Raw genomic sequence first — 22,658 nt, 5'->3', positions numbered from 1 at the left:
GTTTAATGTATGAAATCGACAACATGTGATGATGTTTAATAATTGTCTCATTTCTAAATCTGTTTGCCATTATTTTTATTGCACACTGTAATTCACAACATTAAAAAAAAAAACGACTCCATGGCAACAGATAAATTGACCACAACATCTGTGGCATGCAAACAATGATGTAATTGTTATCTGAGTTTTTTTTGTGTGCCAGGTGACAGTTCTGGACATTGAGTGTCACTGTTGTCTCTCCTGACTTTTTTTTTTGTAAGTGCAAATTGCAGAAACTAGTGCTGACACATAGTGCAATTTTGCCACAGAAGTTACATTCATGTTTGGGACTACATGACAAGGCTGTGTGTGGCCATCTCTCTGTCAATTGGCAATTTTAATGCACTATCCTGGCGTCAACCAGGGTCTTCTTACCTGAGTTTGAAGACATTGCACAATGTGGCGGTCCATACAATATGGCAGAGTCCCAAACGAATTTACCGGATAGCGCTCTGACGATAACTCTGGACTGTGTCTTAGCTGTGGTTAGTCCTGCTGTTATTCCTCCTCCGGGCACCTCCAACTAGTATGCGTGTCAGGGGATAAACAAAAAATATATTTTCAATTAGTGGGTCAAATGTTTATTTGTTCATATCAGCTATCCATGGAGGCTTGCATGCAGCAAATAAACTATTAAATGAATGTTTGAACTCAGCATTGTTATGCATATTAATGTAGAGGGCGCTGTATACTTACCCAGCCAAGATTTTAACATATAAATGTATCAGCATGAATCATTTACATTGAACATCTACACATTCGGAAAGACAAGAGATCAGAGGAAAGCTACCATAGATGGTGCTGTACACATCTGCAGGAATTTCTAGATGCGACATTGATCACAAACCTTTTACACTAAAGAACAGGACATTACACACACAAAAAAACAGTAGAAAGTTAACATAGAGGGCACTGTACACTTACCTCAGCAGGGATTTCTACATAAGACATCAAACACGAATCATTTACAATAAAGAACTGAACGTTAGAACAAGAGAAAAGATCGGTAGATAGTTCATCTACATCAATGGTGGCATCATCACTGTATTCACTAATTAGCGAGTTGATTCTTGCCGGCCCACATCCCAAAGGATAATGACCAAGATGGTTCACAAGATATCCCATGACCTGAATGAGAGAAAAAGAAGTCAGATTTATTGCAGTTTGGTCACTTCACAACGTTTTTTCATTTTTTCATCTTGCGCTTTATATACTCCTGACAGCATGGGTTCGTGGGAGAGTATGTTTACATCAAGCTCTTAGAACCACGCGATACAGACGATGCCATCGAGTAGGATTCCATATAATACTACATATAGCCCAACAAATTTCCAGTACTTACACGCTAAATCATCATTATCTAATTTTTTAAAGTAACTTCAAAACAACCAGACAGAGTAAACAAGGTAAATATAGATGAAGAAGTTGACAATCTCTAACAACCAATGTTGAATTACACTACGGTGATTTTTAAATTTATAATTACTCACCGTCTTGGCAGCCAATCGTATCACATCCGGAGAACGTCGTTGAAAATCATCAATAAATGGAGCCATAAGATCTTCTGTGAAAAAAATAAATAAATGAGAAGTCAGGTTTTCTCGAAGTGCTAATTAAAAGTGTAATCACATCAGGAGTTACTATATGGGGAGGGCACCATTTTAAATTCACCACAATCATATGAAATAAACAGTTTTTGAAACTTGTTTCACAGCCAAACGATCTGTTGGAATTAAGCCAATCATTAACAAAATTAAACCACATTCAGCGTTTTTGTGTGTAGTACAGAAAGAACATAGAACACTTGCCTGTGGTATTAGAAACGAAAAACTGTCATCCAACATTACAGTTGAGTGAATAAATTTAGTTTCACTATAGTGGTCCCCATATTGTCAATACCGATAAATTAATCACATTTCTTGTATTATCACTTGACAGCCAACTGCTAATTACAATACCAACAAATTAGGTTATCTTATGTGTTTCCACCTGGACTATAACGATCAATCATAACTATGATTGCCGGATCATAATTCTATAAAACAAAATAAATGTTGACTTCTGTCGCAAGAGGGCACCATATAAAACAAGAATGGATATTTCATAACTTCATGGTCATGAGGAAAAGAAAGTGAGGGCTGAGATTAAGTTCATCATCACCTTCTAAAAAGTCTTCCATGGTATCAGTTTGGACAGGTGTCCTGGGAGAATTTGGTCCGCTGTTATAATAACTTTCTCGGATATTGTCAATATAGAGGTGTGGATCGTAGTCATTTGAAGCAAAGTCAGAGAAATTGACAGGAACATGTTTCTGTTGTGAGTTAGCACCCTGCACAGCTGCTTGAAGAACCTAGAACAAAAATACAAACACAGACTTTATAGAGACCATTAAAAAAATTTGAAGAATTCTGAACAAGAGATTATGTTCTGATGCAGACCATTTTTGAGATTCGTCAAAAATCATGAGTCATGAATGACAACGTCCTCATGTTCTGATTGGCAATGCAGCACATAAAAACTATTTTGCCAAATTCATTATTTTCCAAAAAACTTCTACCGTTCAAATATTCCCGTATTTTTTTACATGACAAAAATTGTTTTTGCTGTTTGTAAGTACTGGTACACATTTTTTTAGGTTCTGAGCAGTAAAATATTGAAAACAACACATTTGATGACGAGGTTTCATGACTACAAGACACATTTTCTGCATTTTGAAACGGGTTGTTGAACTGAATGTGGCCCAAATAAAAAAAGTGGGAGCGGGCATTTAACCGTAAGTGAGTGCTAACATGGTCATATGCAGTATGCAAAATATCAAATTAATATGCAGATTTGGAAAAGAAATGCAGATTCAGTTAAACTGTATATTAAATACCAATGGACCAAGAAAAAGAGTTTTTGAGATAATGTTGTCAACACAAGAAAAGAAGGAAGGAAGGACAGTCTGTACACAATGGGAGAATGACACCGTGTGACTCACCCAAGTTACACAACCTAAAACCATTATGGTTTTGAAACTCCCCCAGGAACATGCTAATCTATGAAGTACAAAATGCTCTATTCTCAAAATTACCATGGCAACAAATGTTGGGGGGTCAAAAATGACAGGTGTTTAATTGTCCATATATAACACAAAAATCAAAAGCTACAAACAAAATACATCTGATAATACATCTATTCCATTTGAAAGTATTATTAACCCTAACCCTACCAGCCTATGTACTTTCATAATGACTTGACCAGATAAAGGTTAAAGATAACCTGTACAGGCACTGAGACTAGTGACACTCAACAAGACTAGTGTAAGCTATAATGTTTTAATCTGGTACAGATTGAAAGTACAGACGCGCATCTAAATCAGTTCAGTCCCAGTAAAAAATTGCATCATGGTATGTTCCCCTTAAAAAAAACAAAAAAAAAAACATCCTTTTTATGAATGGTCAAACAGTTTCAGAAACTCTAGTAGCTAATTTTCAACTCACCAGTGCAATTCAGTCAACATAAATAACATAAGCTGTTCTAATAGAGAATGTACATTATATGAGATCAATGCATGTGAGTTAATGTTAAGTGACGTAAGATTACTGACCTTAAATACCACATTAAGTAAAGGTTTGTTATCTTTATCAGATCTCCTCTCTACAGGTTCACCGAGTACTTTGATTGGTAATGACATACACCACTCCAATAAACAAAATAGAAGCGATACCATTAACTGCAAGAAACATGACAACACTGTATTTAGTCGGCAGACGTATACGTATTGATTTAACTAAAATACTGAATCCATGAGTACACATACTGCACTTATCTGAAAGATCACCCACCACAATAGCTCGCCCATGTGTCCAAAAAAAACATTGTTTTTTCAAGCAGTATTGTTCGATGGTCCTGAGACCACAAACATATTTCTTTCGTGATCATGAGTTTCATGATCATGCAAAAAAAAAAATTGAAAATTCATTCATTTTTTTCCACAAAACAAATAAAGTAGTCCCATCTTTGCTAGTCAAGGTATATTGTATGTCACATTTTTTTTCTAAATTCGCATGACCATAATGATTTCAGTGCTATGTTGAATAAAAAGTTTTGAACGCTGAGTTATTATAAAACAATGATTCTTTTTTCAAAAATTAATCCGGTGCTCCAATTTTTCATGTTGAAGATAAAACTACTGTATGAGAAAGCCAGTCTGTGATGACGCCATGAACGTGAAAACAGCTGATTGTAGACTGGATGGTGTTTTGGTTCTGGCAATCTCCCAAAATATGACCAATTGTTAAAAACATTACCAAGGGTAATTTTTCACATAAATATTTCTACAAAATCACTCAATATACCTTTTTATCATCTTCAATGTGAGAGGCTTCTGTACTTGGCAACAGACTTAAGATTGTCAAAGCAACAACCTATAGTAAAAAAAAAATTCCAGAGTACTTAACAAATATCTTTATTTAAACAGCCATCTTGTGTAACAGCTAAAGTTAGTGTGTAATGCAACTACCTCGTAGCATATTTTTGAAATCCTGTCTATTTCAATATTGGTTTTATTTATCAACAATAGGGGAATTCAACATATGGGTCAGTTTTTAAAGTAAAGCTTCAGGTACGTAAAGAACTGAATAAATTCCATCCATGATAAACTGAAATCTAGTGTCACAAAGCTTCGATCTATGTGCATATTTACTGCAACAAATCTTCAATATCTGTGACATAGTGTATAATTTAAGTGTGAATGTTGAATGCAATCTGCCACAGCATGTCACAGATTGAAACAAAATGACAACCAGATATCCATTTTGAATTTGATCAGAAGTTCAAAATAACAAGCATCAAGGTTTATTGTGTTCAGTGCATATGCAAAGTTTGAAAATTCAGAAATGTTTGATTTTGACGCATTTTTAATGCCCACTATTCGACCATCTTGAATTGGATCATGAAGCGAATATATGTATGTCAATATGTATGATGTATGCATGAAGATTGAACGTGATCAGTCAAGAAATGACGATATGCACATAAAACGAAATTGCTTTTTCAGATTTCATCCAAATGAGGAGATAACCAATTATGATTTGAAGAATAGATTAGATTAAAAAGACATGTAATATATGCCAATTTTAAACAACAAGACCTGGTTACATAGACATGTATAGACATGAATACTTACATATACTAAACACACAACAGATGTACACTATATAACGCCTCACCTCAATGATTTTCTTCGGCATTTCTGGCTGATGTCGTCTAAGTTTATCTGCTTGATCACAAAGAAACAACAACATATCTGATGCTACCTGTGCTACAGCTTTATTGGAAAACTGAAAATAAAAAAAATGCAAACAAAGTTAAAAAAAATTCTTTAATGCCAAACTATATTAATTATTAGCCTAATATTAAAAATTATTTTATATTATTGTATGGTTTATTTGATACAGAATCACACTTTTATTGTTAGTAGATGGGTGATGTTTTTTCTTTTAATAATTTAGTTTTGTTTTAGTCAACCATTGTTTTTAACAGTACACCGTATTACACAGTAAGTGTGTTTGTGCTCTCACATTTAACAGTGATTTTCTTTGAACATTGCCACTTTCTTCAGCAAGTTTAATCTCCTAGGGAGGAAAGAAAATACAAACATCAAACTTTTCTTTGATCCATTCGTTGACTGCTGAATAGAGAATCTGAATGGAATGGAATGGAATGGACGTTGAAATGTGTCGTCTTAAAAATGCTTCACTTTAATTTCAGATTTTTAGAACAAGACAAACAGAATTTAAACATTGAGAATGCAACAGTTTGAATATAGAAGTTGTCAAGTGTGGTAAAATGTTTGTTGATATACTAGTCAGTTGATTGTAAGTCAAAAACTTTTGAGTCATCAAAACCATTGGGACACATAAATAACGTGCAGGTTGAGTTAAAAGTCTGAAAGAAATTAAGTGCTAAGATGGTAAATATGAATTAATATTATTTTGATAAAACATTAGACTCCAAGTACAATACATCAAAATGAATGGTTATCGCTAAAAAACAAAATAATCTGTTTGTAAATTTGAATTTAAATTTTAAAAAAATCTGTTCTTAATTTTTATTTTCCAATAAAAATGTTGTCCTACCTTAATGGTTGCCAACAACACATTAATAGCTTCCCTAAGCTTGCTATGGTAGGTTCCGTGTAACACTTCTTCATATATGAACACTCCGAGTGCACTCAATGCAACACAGCGGGCTTCAAAATGTAATTCTTTTCTGGCGGCTTTCAAGAGGATGGTTATTATGTGGTCCTGTAATAAGGACAAAAAATAGGTATAATGGAGAATGACAATGGAGGGTGTGGTATAATGAGAAATGATAATAGAGGGTGTGGTATAATGAGAAATGATAATAGAGGGTGTGATATAATGAGAAATGATAATAGAGGGTGTGGTATAATGAGAAATGACAATAGAGGGTGTGGTATAATGAGAAATGATAATAGAGGGTGTGGTATAATGAGAAATGATAATAGAGGGTGTGATATAATGATAAATGATAATAGAGGGATGTGGTATAATGAAGAATGACAATGGAGGGTGTGGTATAATGAGAAATGATAATGGAGGGTGTGGTATAATGAGAAATGATAATAGAGGGTGTGATATAATGAGAAATGATAATAGAGGGTGTGATATAATGAGAAATGATAATAGAGGGATGTGGTATAATGGAGAATGACAATGGAGGGTGTGGTATAATGAGAAATGATAATGGAGGGTGTGGTACAATGAGAAATGATAATAGAGGGTGTGGTATAATGAGAAATGATAATAGAGGATGTGGTACAATGAGAAATGATAATAGAGGATGTGGTATAATGAGAAATGATAATAGAGGGTGTGGTATAATGAGAAATGATAATAGAGGGTGTGTTATAATGAGAAATGATAATAGAGGATGTGGTATAATGAGAAATGATAATAGAGGATGTGGTATAATGAGAAATGATAATAGAGGATGTGGTATAATGAGAAATGATAATAGAGGGTGTGGTATAATGAGAAATGACAATAAAGGGGTGTGGTATAATGAGAAATGACAATAAAGGGACGTAATATAATGAGAAATGACAATATAGAGTGTGGTATGGGAAATGACAATACAGGGTGTGGTATAATGAGGAATGACAATAGAGGGTGTGGTATAATGAGAAATGAAAATAAAGGTGTGTGATATAATGAGAAATGACACTATAGGGTGTGGTACAATGAGAAATGACAATAGAGGGTGTGATACAATAAGAAATGACAATAAAGGGATGTGATATATAATGAGAAATGACAATAAAGGGATGTGATATATAATGAGAAATGACAATAAAGGAATGTGATATAAAGAGAAATGACAATATAGGGTGTGGTATAATGAGAAACGACAATATAGGATGTGGTATAATGGGAAATGACAATAGAGGGATGTGATATAATGAGAAATGACAATAAAGGGATGTGATATATAATGAGAAATGACAATAAAGGAATGTGATATAAAGAGAAATGACAATATAGGGTGTGGTATAATGAGAAACGACAATATAGGGTGTGGTATAATGGGAAATGACAATAGAGAATGTGGTATAATGGGAAATGACAATAGAGGGTGTGGTATAATGAGAAATGACAATAGAGGGCTTGGTACAATGAGAAATGACAATAGAGTGTGTGGTATAATGAGAAATGACAATAGAGTGTGTGGTATAATGGGAAATGACAATAGAGGGTGTGGTCCAATGAGAAATGACAATAGAGGAGGTGGTACAATGAGAAATGACAATAGAGTGTGTGGTATAATGAGAAATGACAATAGAGTGTGTGGTATAATGAGAAATTACAATAGAGGGTGTGGTATAATGGGAAATGACAATAGAGGGTGTGGTTCAATGAGAAATGACAATAGAGGAGGTGGTACAATGAGAAATGACAATAGAGTGTGTGGTATAATGAGAAATGATAATATAGGGTGTGGTATAATGAGACAATAGTACATGTGGTATAATGAGAAATGACAATAGAGTGTGTGGTATAATGAGATATGACAACATAGGGTGTGGTATAATAGAGAAATGACAATAGAGGGATGTAATATAATGACAAATAACAATATAGGATGTGGTATGAGAAATGACAATAAAGCGTGTGGTATAATGAGATATGACAATATCGGGTGTGGTACAATGAGAAATGACAATAGAGGGGTGTGGAATGAGAAATGACAATAGAGGGGTGTGGAATGAGAAATGACAATAGAGGGGTGTGGAATGAAAAATTACAATAGAGGGGTGTGGAATGAGAAATGACAATAGAGGGGTGTGGAATGAGAAATGACAATAGAGGGGTGTGGAATGAGAAATGACAATAGAGGGGTGTGGAATGAGAAATGACAATAGAGGGGTGTGGAATGAGAAATGACAATAGAGGGGTGTGGAATGAGAAATGACAATAGAGGGGTGTGGAATGAGAAATGACAATAGAGGGGTGTGGAATGAGAAATGACAATAGATAGGCATTGTAGAACAATTCATTTTTCCTACAAGTTATGACAAGGGTTACGATGAAGGGTTACTTACCTTAACATCTTTACACGTCATCAGACTGATCTCTGATGTATTGGGCTGCAAAGCGTGTATGTTACAAAACATATTGGGATGACATATTAAGGAACCAAGCAGTGAAATAGCTTCTACTCTGGGGGCCTAGAATAAATAACAAACATAGCATAATTAATGACACCTTGCATCAAGTGAAATCATCAGTGTTTGTCACCACAATTCTCATTTTGATATGCAACAGCCACACCCTTTTTATAATCATGAAAACTAAATTTGCTCTGTTATTTAATCTAAAAATTAATTTCTTTTAAAATCGCAATTAGAATTGAATTAATTTAGGTGCAGCAATTAACCTATTTTATGTATTTTTGTGATAAGTTCAAATGGACATCAAATTCTTATTGGCTACAAGTGTTGATTCAAATTTTGAAAAAAAATCTTAAATTTTGTGAGTTCTATTTTGTCAAAAATGAAAAAGATTGACTTTTGAGCTTAAAAGGCTAGCCGACCAGAAGGATACTGTCAGAAACTGTAAAAGTCAATGTACTTTAAGTAAACAACAGAAAAAAGGGTGCGAGATTTTATATACAAAACAATTCTTACTTGTGTTAAACTATGCGAAGACAAACTACTCACCAATTGCAATAAGCACTTAATGACCAGTTTTATTATTATAAATATTCATAATTTATACAGTTGTATGCAAACATTTTTTACTCCTAATAAATATGAAACTTACTTCGAGATCAGGGGTAGATACAATCATGTTCGTCGCCTGTATATAATCTAATATCAACATAGTACTGCCGGGCAAATTACAAGAAAAGAACATCGGAGATGTGTATCTAACGATCGTGTTGATTACTTCCTAGAATGTGTAAATAAAGAAAAGACATATTACTGACTGAATTGTAATGTTTGCTGTAGTGGTGTAGCTCCTTCTGATGGAATGAGCGCTCCAACCTCTTCCTCCCCCCTAGATAATCAACCAAAAGGGGTATAAATAATATTGAATTTAAGATGTCAAATTTTAAAATTTTGTTAAAACATTTTTGATACTGCTCTGTAATGATATGAAATTATAACAATCTGTTATAAGTGAAAACCAAATCTAATATCGATAACACGTAATACCAAATGATATCTACCAGCAATCTTAATAACCTCTATGCGTCTCATGAGAAATATTGAGCAGAGAGTTTTAGAATAATGGAATATTCCAGACCTGATCAGTTCCAACTAATCCATGATGGAGGATTCTATAGAATTGAACAAGGTGATCCATAGGTAAACTGTGGTCATTCCGTCGTACTGTCATTGAACACAGCAACTGATACGCAAGAAGACGTCCACGCTGGTAATTTTTACCTAATGATACTGCCTGCAGAGAGCAAAGAAGAATTTCAAATAATCTGAAATTATTGATTATAATAGTCCTACAATCAAAATAATTTTTCACATTTTCATGCAACATTATTATGTGTTTTTCCAAAAATTAATGTTAATACTTTTGGACAAAAAAAAGACGTACCTTGAAAAGCCATGGAGAAAACATCCTAAGCGGGGGTACTAATCTTGGGGGCGGTGGGGTACTTAAGTTGTCTAATGAAATTCCCAGATTTTCTCTTGTCTGCAAAAAAATTAATGTAGTGTAGAGGTAACTATGTGTACAACATGAAATAAAACGTATGTAATAAAAAATGATATTGACAAAATCTTACTTTACTAAAAACAATCCAAAGATCCCAAAGATACTCATAGACTTCAGCGTGTATGACAGGATCTTTGATCTCATTGATGTCGCCAAGAATACCAAGCATACGTCGCCATAGTACCACAGCTACATCAGGTAGCCAGCCTTGGCGACTACCACCAAGGATTACATGGCAGTTCATGTCAGTTGCACTCTGGCCACAAGCCACATCACTATCAAAGTGGTCACCAGCCTCCGGTGCATCTGCAGAAAATAAAAATAAAACGTAATAATTTTGGATTACCACAGACATGGACATTGAGTTTGGAATTGGAGAACTCTCTCAAATCCCTCTTAACCAACCTTCCACTAAAAACCTGCTGTAAAATTTCCATCAAATACTGTCTACAAAAACACAACTTGCATCCATCAAAAAAAGCTTAGAAAGAACTGAAGGTATTGGAGGCATTAAGTACAAATGAGGAATACTGTATTTACTATACGAGAAACACATCAAGCAAAAATATGAAAATTAGGTCATACATAGATTTCAACCAAAAACTAATCATCATAATCTGCGTAATATGCAAGAGCACCTGTGTGCCATGTTTCATTAAAATCTGATAATTGGTTCTTGAGATATCAGTGGAACAGACACACACAGGCAGACATACATACAGATATACTGACACATTAACCGCAAAGACTCACATTGTGTGATTCACACTTCCAATGAAAGCATTCCAAAATATCCTTACCTAATTCATCCCCCGACACAACTACATTTTCTAAGTGTAAACTTTCTTGAGTCGGCGAATCCTTGGGTTGCAAAAACATGTTTGGCGAGGACGACCTTGATGACGACCTTGACTCCTTTTCCTCCGACGACCTTGACTCCTTTTCCTCCTCCCCATCATCTGGAGCATCTACTGGTGGCGAAACCCTACCAATCTCAAACATACTTGAATTACTTTGTCCCCCGCTTTGGTCTCCCTGGGATGTGCTGTCAAGACTGGCAGTGTCAACAAATGCAGTCAGGCTAGCTAACTCTTGATCTTCGCTTTGTGAAAGATTTGTGCCTGTAATGATGAGATGATACTCTGATTCATATAACTGAAGTAATAATAACAATGTTATGTGGGCATGTTATTTCAAACTTCCCATATGTTATGTGGGCATTTTAATTCAAACTTCCCATATGTTATGTGGGCATTTTAATTCAAACTTCCCATATGTTATGTGGGCACTTTAATTCAAACTTCCCATATGTTATGTGGGCATTTTAATTCAAACTTCCCATATGTTATGTGGACATTTTGATTCAAACTTCCCATATGTTATGTGGGCATTTTAATTCAAACTTCCCATGTTATGTGGGCATTTCAATTCAAACTTCCCACATGTTATGTGGGCATTTCAATTCAAACTTCCTATATGTTATGTGGGCATTTTAATTCAAACTTCCCATATGTTGTGTGGTCATTTTAATTCAAACTTCCCATATGTAGTGTGGGCATTCTAATTCAAACTTCCCATATGTTATGTGGGCACTTTAATTCAAACTTCCCATATGTTATGTGGGCATTTTAATTCAAACTTCCCATATGTTATGTGGACATTTTGATTCAAACTTCCCATATGTTATGTGGGCATTTTAATTCAAACTTCCCATGTTATAGGGCATTTTAATTCAAACTTCCCACATGTTATGTGGGCATTTCAATTCAAACTTCCCATATGTTGTGTGGGCATTTTAATTCAAACTTCCCATTGTGTTTCCCATAGTGTTCTGACATTCATTTAATCACAAAAATTTGCTTCAAATATTACAGCCTGCATAATACTGAATAAGGGAAAATCCAGGCCAATCGTCAATTTTTTCCCCAAGATTTGCACAAATTCTGACCATCAAACATTTCACGTACTAAGTCCTAGGACATCAATACATTTCGATGAATAATTTGAGAAAGCAACTTCAATACCAAACATGCCTATGTGAACACCGCCCTCTTGAGGTTATTTTAGTACAAGGAATATAGGCTCATTAGCACCATACTTTTAATACTGTAAAATACTTTATTTTTGCTTGAAATTAATTTTCGCTATTTTCACTGAAGGAATGATTCAGTGAAAATAAAATCCAGTGAATATACTTTTTTCCCTATATTTTACATTCAACTCGTCAAAAATCAGTGAAAATAAATTCTATACAAAACACTTGAAAAGTCCTTTCAGCGAAAATTAATTCCAGCTAAAATAAAGTATTCTACAGTAATTTTTATTTAAAAAAGAAATATAACATTAATTATAATGTCAAACTATTATGGTTGTATATGTTTTATGTGATAAGCTAACAGTAGTTTCTCAAAAAATGAGAAGACATACCTGTGACAACGTCCCCGATACTAAGTGTATCCGTACCTGTGGACATAGTAAAACCACTTGATGATGAAACATTGCTTATTTCACTACTAAAACTTTGGCCTGTAAACAGAAAGAAGCATAATGTCAATTTGAATAAGATACCCAAGCGCAGAGAGAGTACCATCAAATTTAAATTTTAAACCTGTAACAAAACAGAGATAAAATCTCAGTGTATTTACAAGTATTATGGATATGCCCTCTATTCTCAGCAAACACTCTATGATAATAAATTTACCTTTATTATAGATTACATTACATATATAATACAAAGCACTACTTTTGTTTGTATCCATGTATTCAAAATTCAACATCACTGCACTTTCAAATTCCGACAAATTCAAAGCAAAGTCAGATTATAGAGTACACAGTGTCATCTTTGAGTGTGAGTTGTTATTGTCACTTATGACTCAATTCCCTTTTCGTACACAGGTGACAACACTTCTGCTTTAAAAACAACTCTGAAAACAAAGCTGAACTATTGAACTACGCAGATTGGTATAACACAAAGTCGTAGATTCTTTTTCACCTATTTCTGGTGCAATACATTTATATACATCTCCCCATGGTAGTCTCACAATCTGAAAAACTTTAAGCCAACCTACCCCTCACACAGACAGATTGATAAAACTACAATTTGGTGACGGAGGGGACCATGAAAGCGGTACTTACCTTTTAACCTAAACTCTGATGACATGGTCACCAGATCTCCGGCACTACTGCTTTTCATCAGTGTCCCCGAATCATCATCTTCGCGAGGATCACGTTCAGTTTGACTATATGACTGCTGCCGATACAACTGCCTTCGTGAGATGACCTGACCTTCGTCTCCAGCTCTGGAATGTGTTTCACCTACAAAATGAAGAACACTAAATCAGTGCAATACAAATCTAAGAAACAACACAATACACTCTGATATTACTGATGGGTATTTAAAGCATAGGAGAGCAGCAGAACATCGCAATAAGTTGAATTGAATGATGCCAACACATGTACGTTTTGCATTGTACAACCATTCAAGCGTTAAACAGCATATATTGTACATTTGGTATTCCAGGATTAAAAGCATAAATTTCCAACTCGTATAGTCACATGACATCATGCATGCAAATATACTTTCTGGTCATTTTTAATTCACTCAGTTATTTTTAAATTATTATTCATTGTTCAAATGATTTGAAAGCACTCAGGCAAAAAATCGTTGTCATTCTATAGAAATTCATGTTTTGGTGTGGTAGTTGGCGCCCTCTACAATTGTACAACACTGAACTCTTGTTTTTACAATGCAGAAAGAAAGCGCAATAAGAGATGAAATTGAGCAGACTCTGTATTGTCATGGCGACCAACTGAAAGTTAACCTGTTCACTTCAGACTGTAACTAGTACAGTTAAAGGGGCCATAAGCCAAGTTTATTTCATTCCATGTATTAAATGAATACTGGTGTGTTGGTTCAGTATACACCGATTACAAAAATAAGAACAAATAGGTGATTTTCTGTTCAACTGTGATATCTCGCGAGTTGCATGAAAGACGCTCACCGAACGTTTGCAGCAAAATTTTGATTTGATTTTGAGCTTGAATTGCTTTATTTCGTAGCTCACATTGAAAAGCCGATTTTTGACAGGAGAATATTGCTTTAGAATACCCTTACTTCATCAAAATTGACCATCATCAAACGCGTACAGCACAATATTAAGTATGGAAGTATTTCCCCAAAATACTTTCGCGTTTGTCGAATCCCACACGATGTTTGTCGCCACTACGCAATATGACCTTTGTTTGTCTTGTTTTTACAATTGATCTCATGCATAACGTGGGATCTCACAAAAACGGAAAATGGTCTATTGGTCCAAAAATAGCTCATGACCCTTTAAATATTTTAGTACAGAATAGAGATAATTAACAAAAATTAGCATTTTAAATTAGCAGTTTAAAAATGCACATATTTGACGTTTATTCAAGTCATGGCTTCAGAACAAACTGTTTACACATGCAGGAATACTGACAATAAATAATTATATATAGCACCCTCTTGTGGCAGATTCTTTTAAACTGTTTGTTTATATAAAAGCATGAACAAGTGAATAGCTGCTCAATCTGAATTCAAATGAAATCATGTCACTTTAAGCCAATAGTAGCATTTTAAAAACTGTTCCTACAACAAAAACTAGACTGTGGTTGCAAATAAAGAAAATCAGCAAACTATGACAATCCATGCATAAAAGAAAAAACATGCTATATAAAACTCACCATAAAAAAACAGCCACAGCAATTAATATAAAAAAAAAAAAAAGTACAAAAAAAAACTTCTGGAAGCACCAAGGAGAGGGACAGATAAAAAGGAGCACCACTAAAAGAGGGTCATGTCATGCATAAAATGCCACTTGGAAGAGGCACTGGGTTGAAACCAAAAGCAGCCGAGATATAACAAAATGTTGTCCTCATAGAAAAATGCTGTGCATCAAAATCGCAATGCCTGGTATCAGCTTCTACTGCAATATTACTCAGAACATTACAAACAATGCTACCCCAGCAATGTTCTTTAATGAAACAAGTAATATTGGAAAGGAGGCTAACAGACAATTCAGTCTGCTGCACACATTTGTTTTCAACCACTATGAAGATCAATAAACGATTGTTGTCATTTTTTTTTTATGTTTTGAAAACTAGAGTGGATTAATTTCATCTCAGTAAAAAGGAAACTTATAATTGATATTAAAATTAAATTATAAATGGCATGGCAAATAAAATAATAACAAAAATTATCACTGCTTATAATAAGTTAAGATAGTGGAATATTAATTAATTATTATAATTAGTATTGATGGCAGCTAAGTAAAGTATTTGTGGAAAGTCAACCTACTACAAATACAAGTATCATCCACAGGTTCATCATCAGTGTCTATACCAATATTTGTTTATCACGGGAAGAGAAACAAACAAACAAAAGTTAACGCTGGACCCTATGTACAATGTATAGTATAATGTGCAGATTATGGATAAATATTCAACTTCCAATTTGCTTCATAAAATAAAATAAAAAGTATATGACTGAAGCTGTGCCTGGGTGCCATATGTGTGATTACGACTAATAAAACCGAAAATTAACTTATACCAAAAACAGAATTACAGAGTTTTACAGAGTAGAATGGTGCAGATTATAATCTCTGGTGCAGATATGTTTCAAATGCATACCTGATGATCTATGCCGTAATCGTTCCGTTAATAAAGCGTTTTCGTCTGCAGCGCCAGGACCCACAGTAGTAGCACTCCTTTGTCTGAACCCCTCCCCATCCCCAGGTTTACCATGCCTCGTACCCATGCCTGTCATGCTCAGTCTCAGCCTCTCCAGCTCCTCCTGGGCATGCGGTGACATGGAGTCAGTACGGCTCCATCCTTTGGAAAAAGATCGTTCGTGGCGTCCAGAGGATTTCTTCATGTGTCCAATCTTTCCGAATCTACGTTTCTGTTTCTGTTCACTCAGTTTGTCGAGTGGAAGGTCGCTGAGGTCAAGATTGTACACGTGTCGGGCCAGTACCCTGGTCAATGTCTCCATTGTTTTCTGTGAACAAATAGACATGAAAAAATTACTGACAAAGCTCTTATATTGGCGACAATTTTACAGAGGTCAACAGAGAACAGCCCAGAACTACTGACTTTTACTTAAATTGTCTCCATCCATACTGTTAAACAAAAGTCACTCTTAATTCATTTCATGTGTTAATCTTTTACTGTCAGTAATTCTCACAGACAACCAACACTATAAGTCGTTCAGTAATATATTAAAGCACCTATACAAAATGAAGTGATACTATTTTGTTTTTGATAATTTTATCAAATATGATGCCCCAAATCATCATTTAATTAATTTCACTGAAGGAATAAATCAGTAAAAATAAAATCCTGTAAAAAAAAACAATATTAATTAAGAAACCTTAGAAGACATCAATAGTTTTGAAACTATCACATGGGAACCAAGAACAGATGCATTTCAAAAAAAAAAAAAAAACTAAACTAGTAGTCTTTTAACTTACCGCCCATTCTTTTATTAGTTCTTGCCAATGAGTCAGCGACGAAAGCACCCTAAGCAACTCATCCCATAACTCAATTGACACTGCAACATTGAGGTTAGCTTTGATCCATGTTACAATCAAAGTCTGCACACAGACAAGAAAAAACATTGTCAGGTTCAATTGGTTAGTACTGGTACTCTGAGTGATATATCTCAACACACATAGTTGCCGCAAGTCATGACATGTGCAGCCTCCTCAGCATCGTCCATATCACTAAATATGAACGCAGTTGAACAGAGACTACAATTTATTCTAGGTGGAGTATGTGAACTTGACTTCAAAGCTGAGAAAAGTCAAATTGTATGCAGAGACCACCATATATCATTGAAAGATCGATATCAGAAACAAACAGACTTGCTGAAGTTTTCATTTAAATATGGTACTTTGCAGATGAGTCAATGGTCAGCAATATGAATCGTGACCTCACCCGAGAAAAAAATGAACTAACCTGAAAAACTAAAGCTGCCAGTTGTTTACTCAGAGACTGCTTGCCGCGATCCGGTGGCTTTTTAAGAATAACTTCAGAAATACGTAGTAGCACCATCAACAATTGTTCCCTGAGAATGAGAAATTGTTAAATATCAGCACTGCTATGATGCATAAACTATGGCCATACATCAATAGACGGGAGAACAAATAACTACCGTACTCACCATGTTTTCTTTGACATAGAGACGTGCATTACAACGTGCCTATAAATATGTAAAACTCTTTTGCACAAATCAACCTGCAAAGTCAAGAAGAATAGGAAATAGAAATCACGATATATCAAATCATTTTAGAACTTTCAGAAATTTAAAAAATAAATCAATAGTCGTTGTGCCGCGTCCTGTTCGATATGGGACTTAAAGCGACATATACAACGCGTGTAAAATACATTGTTTATTAACATGAAATTCCATCACGTGCTGCGCGACGACTGCTGCGCTTTAAATAAAATCTGATAACAGATGGATAAACGAATTAGGAAAAGCAGTCCGGATAAATTGAATCGCAAAAATCAACCTTACCTGATCATCAATAATTTTTGGCTTGTCACTAGCGGGCATTAACAGAAACACATTGGCAGAATTGGTGATGAACACCTGTAAAGTGGACTGTAACCCTGCCCTAACATTGCACTCATCCATGGCCGTTTTACTTATTGCACCAAGATAAGAATCACTTCGAGAAAATCTCTTGTATGGAACTACGCCCGGAATGTAATGTGTAGAATTAGATGAGCTAGCAGATGGTATAGACAACCCACTGCTTTCACTTAACTGGAAAAAAAAATACTTAAATTGTTAGATTTCTCCCTAAAAAATAGATTTAAAAAACGTATTAAAAAATTACACACATATATTAGAATACAAACAAGCAGCCTCTCGGCTGAGATAGCTCTGCTGTTAGCAATGCACAATTCAATTAAAGAACAGAAGATATATTAGAAAATGAACAATATGTATAGTATCAAAGCAATGGGACCATAAATGATTGTGGTTTTTAACAAGAAGAAAATATCACTTTTTACCAAAAATGACAAAAATATTCACCAAAATTAGAAAACTAAAGATATCATCATGAAATGAACAAATTTGAGAGTGGTCCACATGCAGTACCTATATATGTAATATCAAAGCAATTGGACTTGCGGTTTTTAACAAGAAGTCGAAAATATCACTTTTTACCAAAAATGACAAAAATATTCACCAAAATTAGAAAAATAAAGATATCATCATAAAATGAACAAATTTGAGAGTGGTCCACATGTAGTACCTATATATGAAATATCAAAGCAATTGGACTTGTGGTTTTTTAACGAGAAGTCGAAAATATCACTTTTTACCAAAAATGACAAAAATATTCATCAAAATTTAATAGATAATTGAAGATATCATCATGAAATGAATAAGTCTGAGAGTGGACCACATGTAGTACCTATATATGTAATATCAAAGCAATTGGACTTGTGGTTTTTAACGAGAAGTCGAAAATATCATTTTTTACCAAAAATGACAAAAATATTCACCAAAATTAGAGAATTGAAGATATGATCATGAAATGAACAAATCTGAGAGAGATCTACCCAAGGTACATATACACCAAGTATCAAAGCATTCAGGCTTGTAGTTTTCAAGAAGAAGTCGAATAAGTAAAACATTGACACGGACGACAGACGCCAGATGCCGGACGACAGACGCCGGACAATCACTCATATGATAAGCTTCGCTCGACAAAGTCGACAGCGGAGCTAAAAACAGGAGTTGAACTTGTGATCAAGAAAAGTGTAAGAAAAGACACATACTTGCTCATGTGTAAGCTTAGATAAATCTCTGTTGTGCTCATTGTCATTGCCGATAACATCCGGTACCTGCCCACTATCAACAATGTCAAGAAAGGAACCAGATTCATTAGCATCTAACATAAACACAGGCTTTTCATCTTGCTGTAATGAATATATAATACAATTACTATGAGAAGAAGAATGCAGATTTAGATGCAGAAAAAAAAGAACTCCAAGTCGTAAGAATCCCATTGCAACATTCACTGTGACTCCCAGTCGTAAGAATCCCAGCAAAACATTCACTATGACTCCCAGTCGTAAGAATCCCAGCAAAACATTCACTATGACTCCCAGTCGTAAGAATCCCAGCAAAACATTTACTGAGACTCCCAGTCGTAAGAATCCCAGCAAAACATTCACTATGACTCCCAGTCGTAAGAATCCCAGCAAAACATTCACTGTGACTCCCAGTCGTAAGAATCCCAGCAAAACATTTACTGAGACTCCCAGTCGTAAGAATCCCAGCAAAACATTCACTATGACTCCCAGTCGTAAGAATCCCAGCAAAACATTCACTATGACTCCCAGTCGTAAGAATCCCAGCAAAACATTTACTGCGACTCCCAGTCGTAAGAATCCCAGCAAAACATTCACTGTGACTCCCAGTCGTAAGAATCCCAGCAAAACATTCACTGTGACTCCCAGTCGTAAGAATCCCAGCAAAACATTTACTGAGACTCCCAGTCGTAAGAATCCCAGCAAAACATTTACTGTGACTCCCAGTCGTAAGAATCCCAGCAAAACATTCACTGTGACTCCCAGTCGTAAGAATCCCAGCAAAACATTCACTGTGACTCCCAGTCGTAAGAATCCCAGCAAAACATTTACTGTGACTCCCAGTCGTAAGAATCCCAGCAAAACATTCACTGTGACTCCCAGTCGTAAGAATCCCAGCAAAACATTTACTGTGACTCCCAGTCGTAAGAATCCCAGCAAAACATTTACTGTGACTCCCAGTCGTAAGAATCCCAGCAAAACATTCACTGTGACTCCCAGTCGTAAGAATCCCAGCAAAACATTTACTGTGACTCCCAGTCGTAAGAATCCCAGCAAAACATTTACTGTGACTCCCAATCGTAAGAATACCAGCGAAACATTCACTGTGAAAACTGTATATAAATCTCAGCAGTTTTCAAGTCTTGAGTTAAGTATTAAAGCATGCAAAAGGCAATCTTATGAGTGGTTAAACTTACCTGAATCCAGTCTTGGTAAACCCTGATTACCTTGCGTACAGCAGCAGCTTCAATCACAGATAGCAAAAATCCCTGAAACAAATGACACAGAAATTAATAATCATCCCAATTGTATGTTTGACAGTGTGTAAAATACACAGAAATTACCACACCTTACCATATCTGCATGCAAACTGCAAGAATATTGTAGACAACATGCTTACCTGTCTGAACACCTCATGAATGAAATTAACATTCTCTCTGTTCGAGTAGAAGACTCCCCTGACGATCTCAGCATCTGTATGTAGTTGACTTTCCTCCATGCTACTCATACTCGACGTACTAGGATTTGATTGATTGCTAAGTGTGCTGGAATTACTTGGCGGATTATTGTCTTCATGTCTATCACCTAATTTACCGCTATCGAGAAGATCTTTTTGGTCGTCCCTCTTCAGAGTGCTGTCATCACCGGCACTGTAAACAAACAATTTGATTGGTTGATTGCATTGTGAGTTTGTTATTACATTTTTGGGGAATTATGAGAGAACTAAATGAACCTGAGTGGAAAAATTTATTTTCTTGAGCGATATATTGTTGTGTTTCATTCGTAAACATTCCTGGGGCTATGTTTCACATCACATCGCAAGATACGATAAGAAACTTTATTTTAGAAGAAAAGTCACAAGTCACAAGTCAAAATGTCAACAGTTGGTGACTTTTGTGAATTACCCCCGGTACTCAAATTTAAAATTTGCAAAACTTGAAATTTGTACATACCTTGTTTTGTTTGTAAGTTTTCTAATATTTAGTGTAAATGCTACAACCCATCTGATGACTGCAACCCGACAAGCGGACACTTGGTTGCCTGAGTCGGTCTCATCAAAACCTTTATTGACCTCAGAAAATGATCGTGAGTCAGGAACGTCTGAGGAAAAAGATACACACAAACATAGATTAGCCGATCTGTTTGTTAAATTGATTACAAAGAAGGTAATTTGGACTCCACATACAGTAATTTTTAACTGCTTTAACGCTATAATTTGTTCTCGCTAAAATTTTGGTGCAACCTTTTGCAAATTTTTACATATTTTTGCAAATTTTTAAATATTTTCAACAATTGCTTAGTTAAATTTGGAACAAAATCACCACAGAGTACAGTTCACGCTCAAAAAAAAAAAAAAAAAAAAATTGTGCACCTTTTTTGACTTAAGTTGACTTTCGCTTTTAAAGGGTTGAGGTTGAGCCTGTAACTGTATTTATGATTGCTATGCTTTTCAACTCAAGATTAGTAAAAAACCTGAGAGAGTCTTACAAATTAAAGCTAAGTGCCTCAAATGCTACAATTACACTGAACGACTTTACAAATGCATTTCCTCCTCTAGCAACCAAGGAGAACTCGTAGGTGCAATTACCTAAAACAGGATCAAACAGACTAGTTTTCCAGGAGAACTCAGGAAATACATGTGGCAGGTAATATTTCTTAAAATTTTCAAATAAAAAGATAAAACTTCTCTCCTTTCTTTCACTATCCCGCCAGTCCATTTTGGTGATCTGCAAAAAGTGAGGAAAATTATTTCAGCTAACAATCATGTTAATAATGGCTGCTATAAATATGTATTTAATTTAACATCATGCCAAAATAGTAAATATTTAAAAAAAAATTAAAAATTTAATTTGATAAGTACTGCACAAATAATCTAATTTTAATTGTCCACAGAAAATTCACAAATAAATTCTTTTTGGGAAATCAAACCATATCACAAAATCTCACAAGCAATCCAAGCAGTAAGCAGTATGCACATTCAAGTTGTCGTCGTGAGATGATCCAATATGTGATGAAAAAAATGAAACGGTACATGAAGTAATGATGTCACAGTTATTACTATGCTATAAATACTTACCTGGGAGACACTGAAGTGAAGGACAGATTCTAATAAAAACTTTGTAATATTTTCTGGTTGTTTTTCACCAGCCTGAAGAGCTATGAGAGGTGTGATTTCTACAGGAGTGACAGCTGTTGCAGTAACTATGGAAACAAAGCAAAGATGAAAGTCACAAGTAAAATTTTACAGTCATCACACAACACATGTTCAAATTTCATTTTAACAAACACATTTACAGTATTTTATATGCTGTTTATTCGATACATTGGATACTGTAAAATACTTTATTTTATCTGGAATTAATTTTCGATGAAAATACTTTTTGGGTACAGCATTTATTTTGAGTTGAATGTAAAATATAGAAAAAAAGGTATATTCGCTGGATTTTATTTTCACTAAATCATTCCTTTAGCGAAAATTAATTCCAAGCAAAAATATAGTATTTTACAGTACATACATTT

General features: G+C 34.9%; 1 protein-coding gene across 1 annotated transcript in view; it reads right to left on the bottom strand.

Moving 5' to 3' along the window:
* LOC100376845 (ral GTPase-activating protein subunit alpha-1-like) overlaps positions 1–22,658 on the bottom strand; it is a 119,031-nt gene that overhangs the window by 69,440 nt on the left and 26,933 nt on the right. Inside the window, exons 6-33 of the mRNA XM_085493122.1 lie at positions 22,216–22,340; positions 21,727–21,865; positions 21,092–21,239; positions 20,539–20,788; positions 20,336–20,407; positions 19,104–19,244; positions 17,827–18,078; positions 17,470–17,543; positions 17,265–17,373; positions 16,778–16,900; positions 15,939–16,305; positions 15,607–15,645; positions 13,416–13,595; positions 12,708–12,806; positions 11,081–11,401; positions 10,351–10,586; positions 10,161–10,259; positions 9,855–10,010; positions 9,369–9,497; positions 8,648–8,773; positions 6,162–6,329; positions 5,253–5,363; positions 4,380–4,448; positions 3,629–3,754; positions 2,200–2,389; positions 1,530–1,603; positions 964–1,167; positions 415–562 (exon numbers count right to left, since the gene is read on the bottom strand). Of these exons, the coding sequence (XP_085349248.1) occupies positions 415–562; positions 964–1,167; positions 1,530–1,603; positions 2,200–2,389; positions 3,629–3,754; positions 4,380–4,448; positions 5,253–5,363; positions 6,162–6,329; positions 8,648–8,773; positions 9,369–9,497; positions 9,855–10,010; positions 10,161–10,259; positions 10,351–10,586; positions 11,081–11,401; positions 12,708–12,806; positions 13,416–13,595; positions 15,607–15,645; positions 15,939–16,305; positions 16,778–16,900; positions 17,265–17,373; positions 17,470–17,543; positions 17,827–18,078; positions 19,104–19,244; positions 20,336–20,407; positions 20,539–20,788; positions 21,092–21,239; positions 21,727–21,865; positions 22,216–22,340 (4,275 nt within the window). The remainder of the gene's footprint in view (positions 1–414; positions 563–963; positions 1,168–1,529; positions 1,604–2,199; positions 2,390–3,628; positions 3,755–4,379; positions 4,449–5,252; positions 5,364–6,161; positions 6,330–8,647; positions 8,774–9,368; positions 9,498–9,854; positions 10,011–10,160; positions 10,260–10,350; positions 10,587–11,080; positions 11,402–12,707; positions 12,807–13,415; positions 13,596–15,606; positions 15,646–15,938; positions 16,306–16,777; positions 16,901–17,264; positions 17,374–17,469; positions 17,544–17,826; positions 18,079–19,103; positions 19,245–20,335; positions 20,408–20,538; positions 20,789–21,091; positions 21,240–21,726; positions 21,866–22,215; positions 22,341–22,658) is intronic.

Source organism: Saccoglossus kowalevskii, chromosome 2 (assembly GCF_978046115.1).
Source record: "Saccoglossus kowalevskii chromosome 2, keSacKowa6.1, whole genome shotgun sequence".
Classification (NCBI taxonomy): domain Eukaryota; kingdom Metazoa; phylum Hemichordata; class Enteropneusta; family Harrimaniidae; genus Saccoglossus; species Saccoglossus kowalevskii.
The sequence above is the reverse complement of the archived record's forward strand: the minus strand, read 5'-3'. Positions and strand labels throughout refer to the sequence as shown.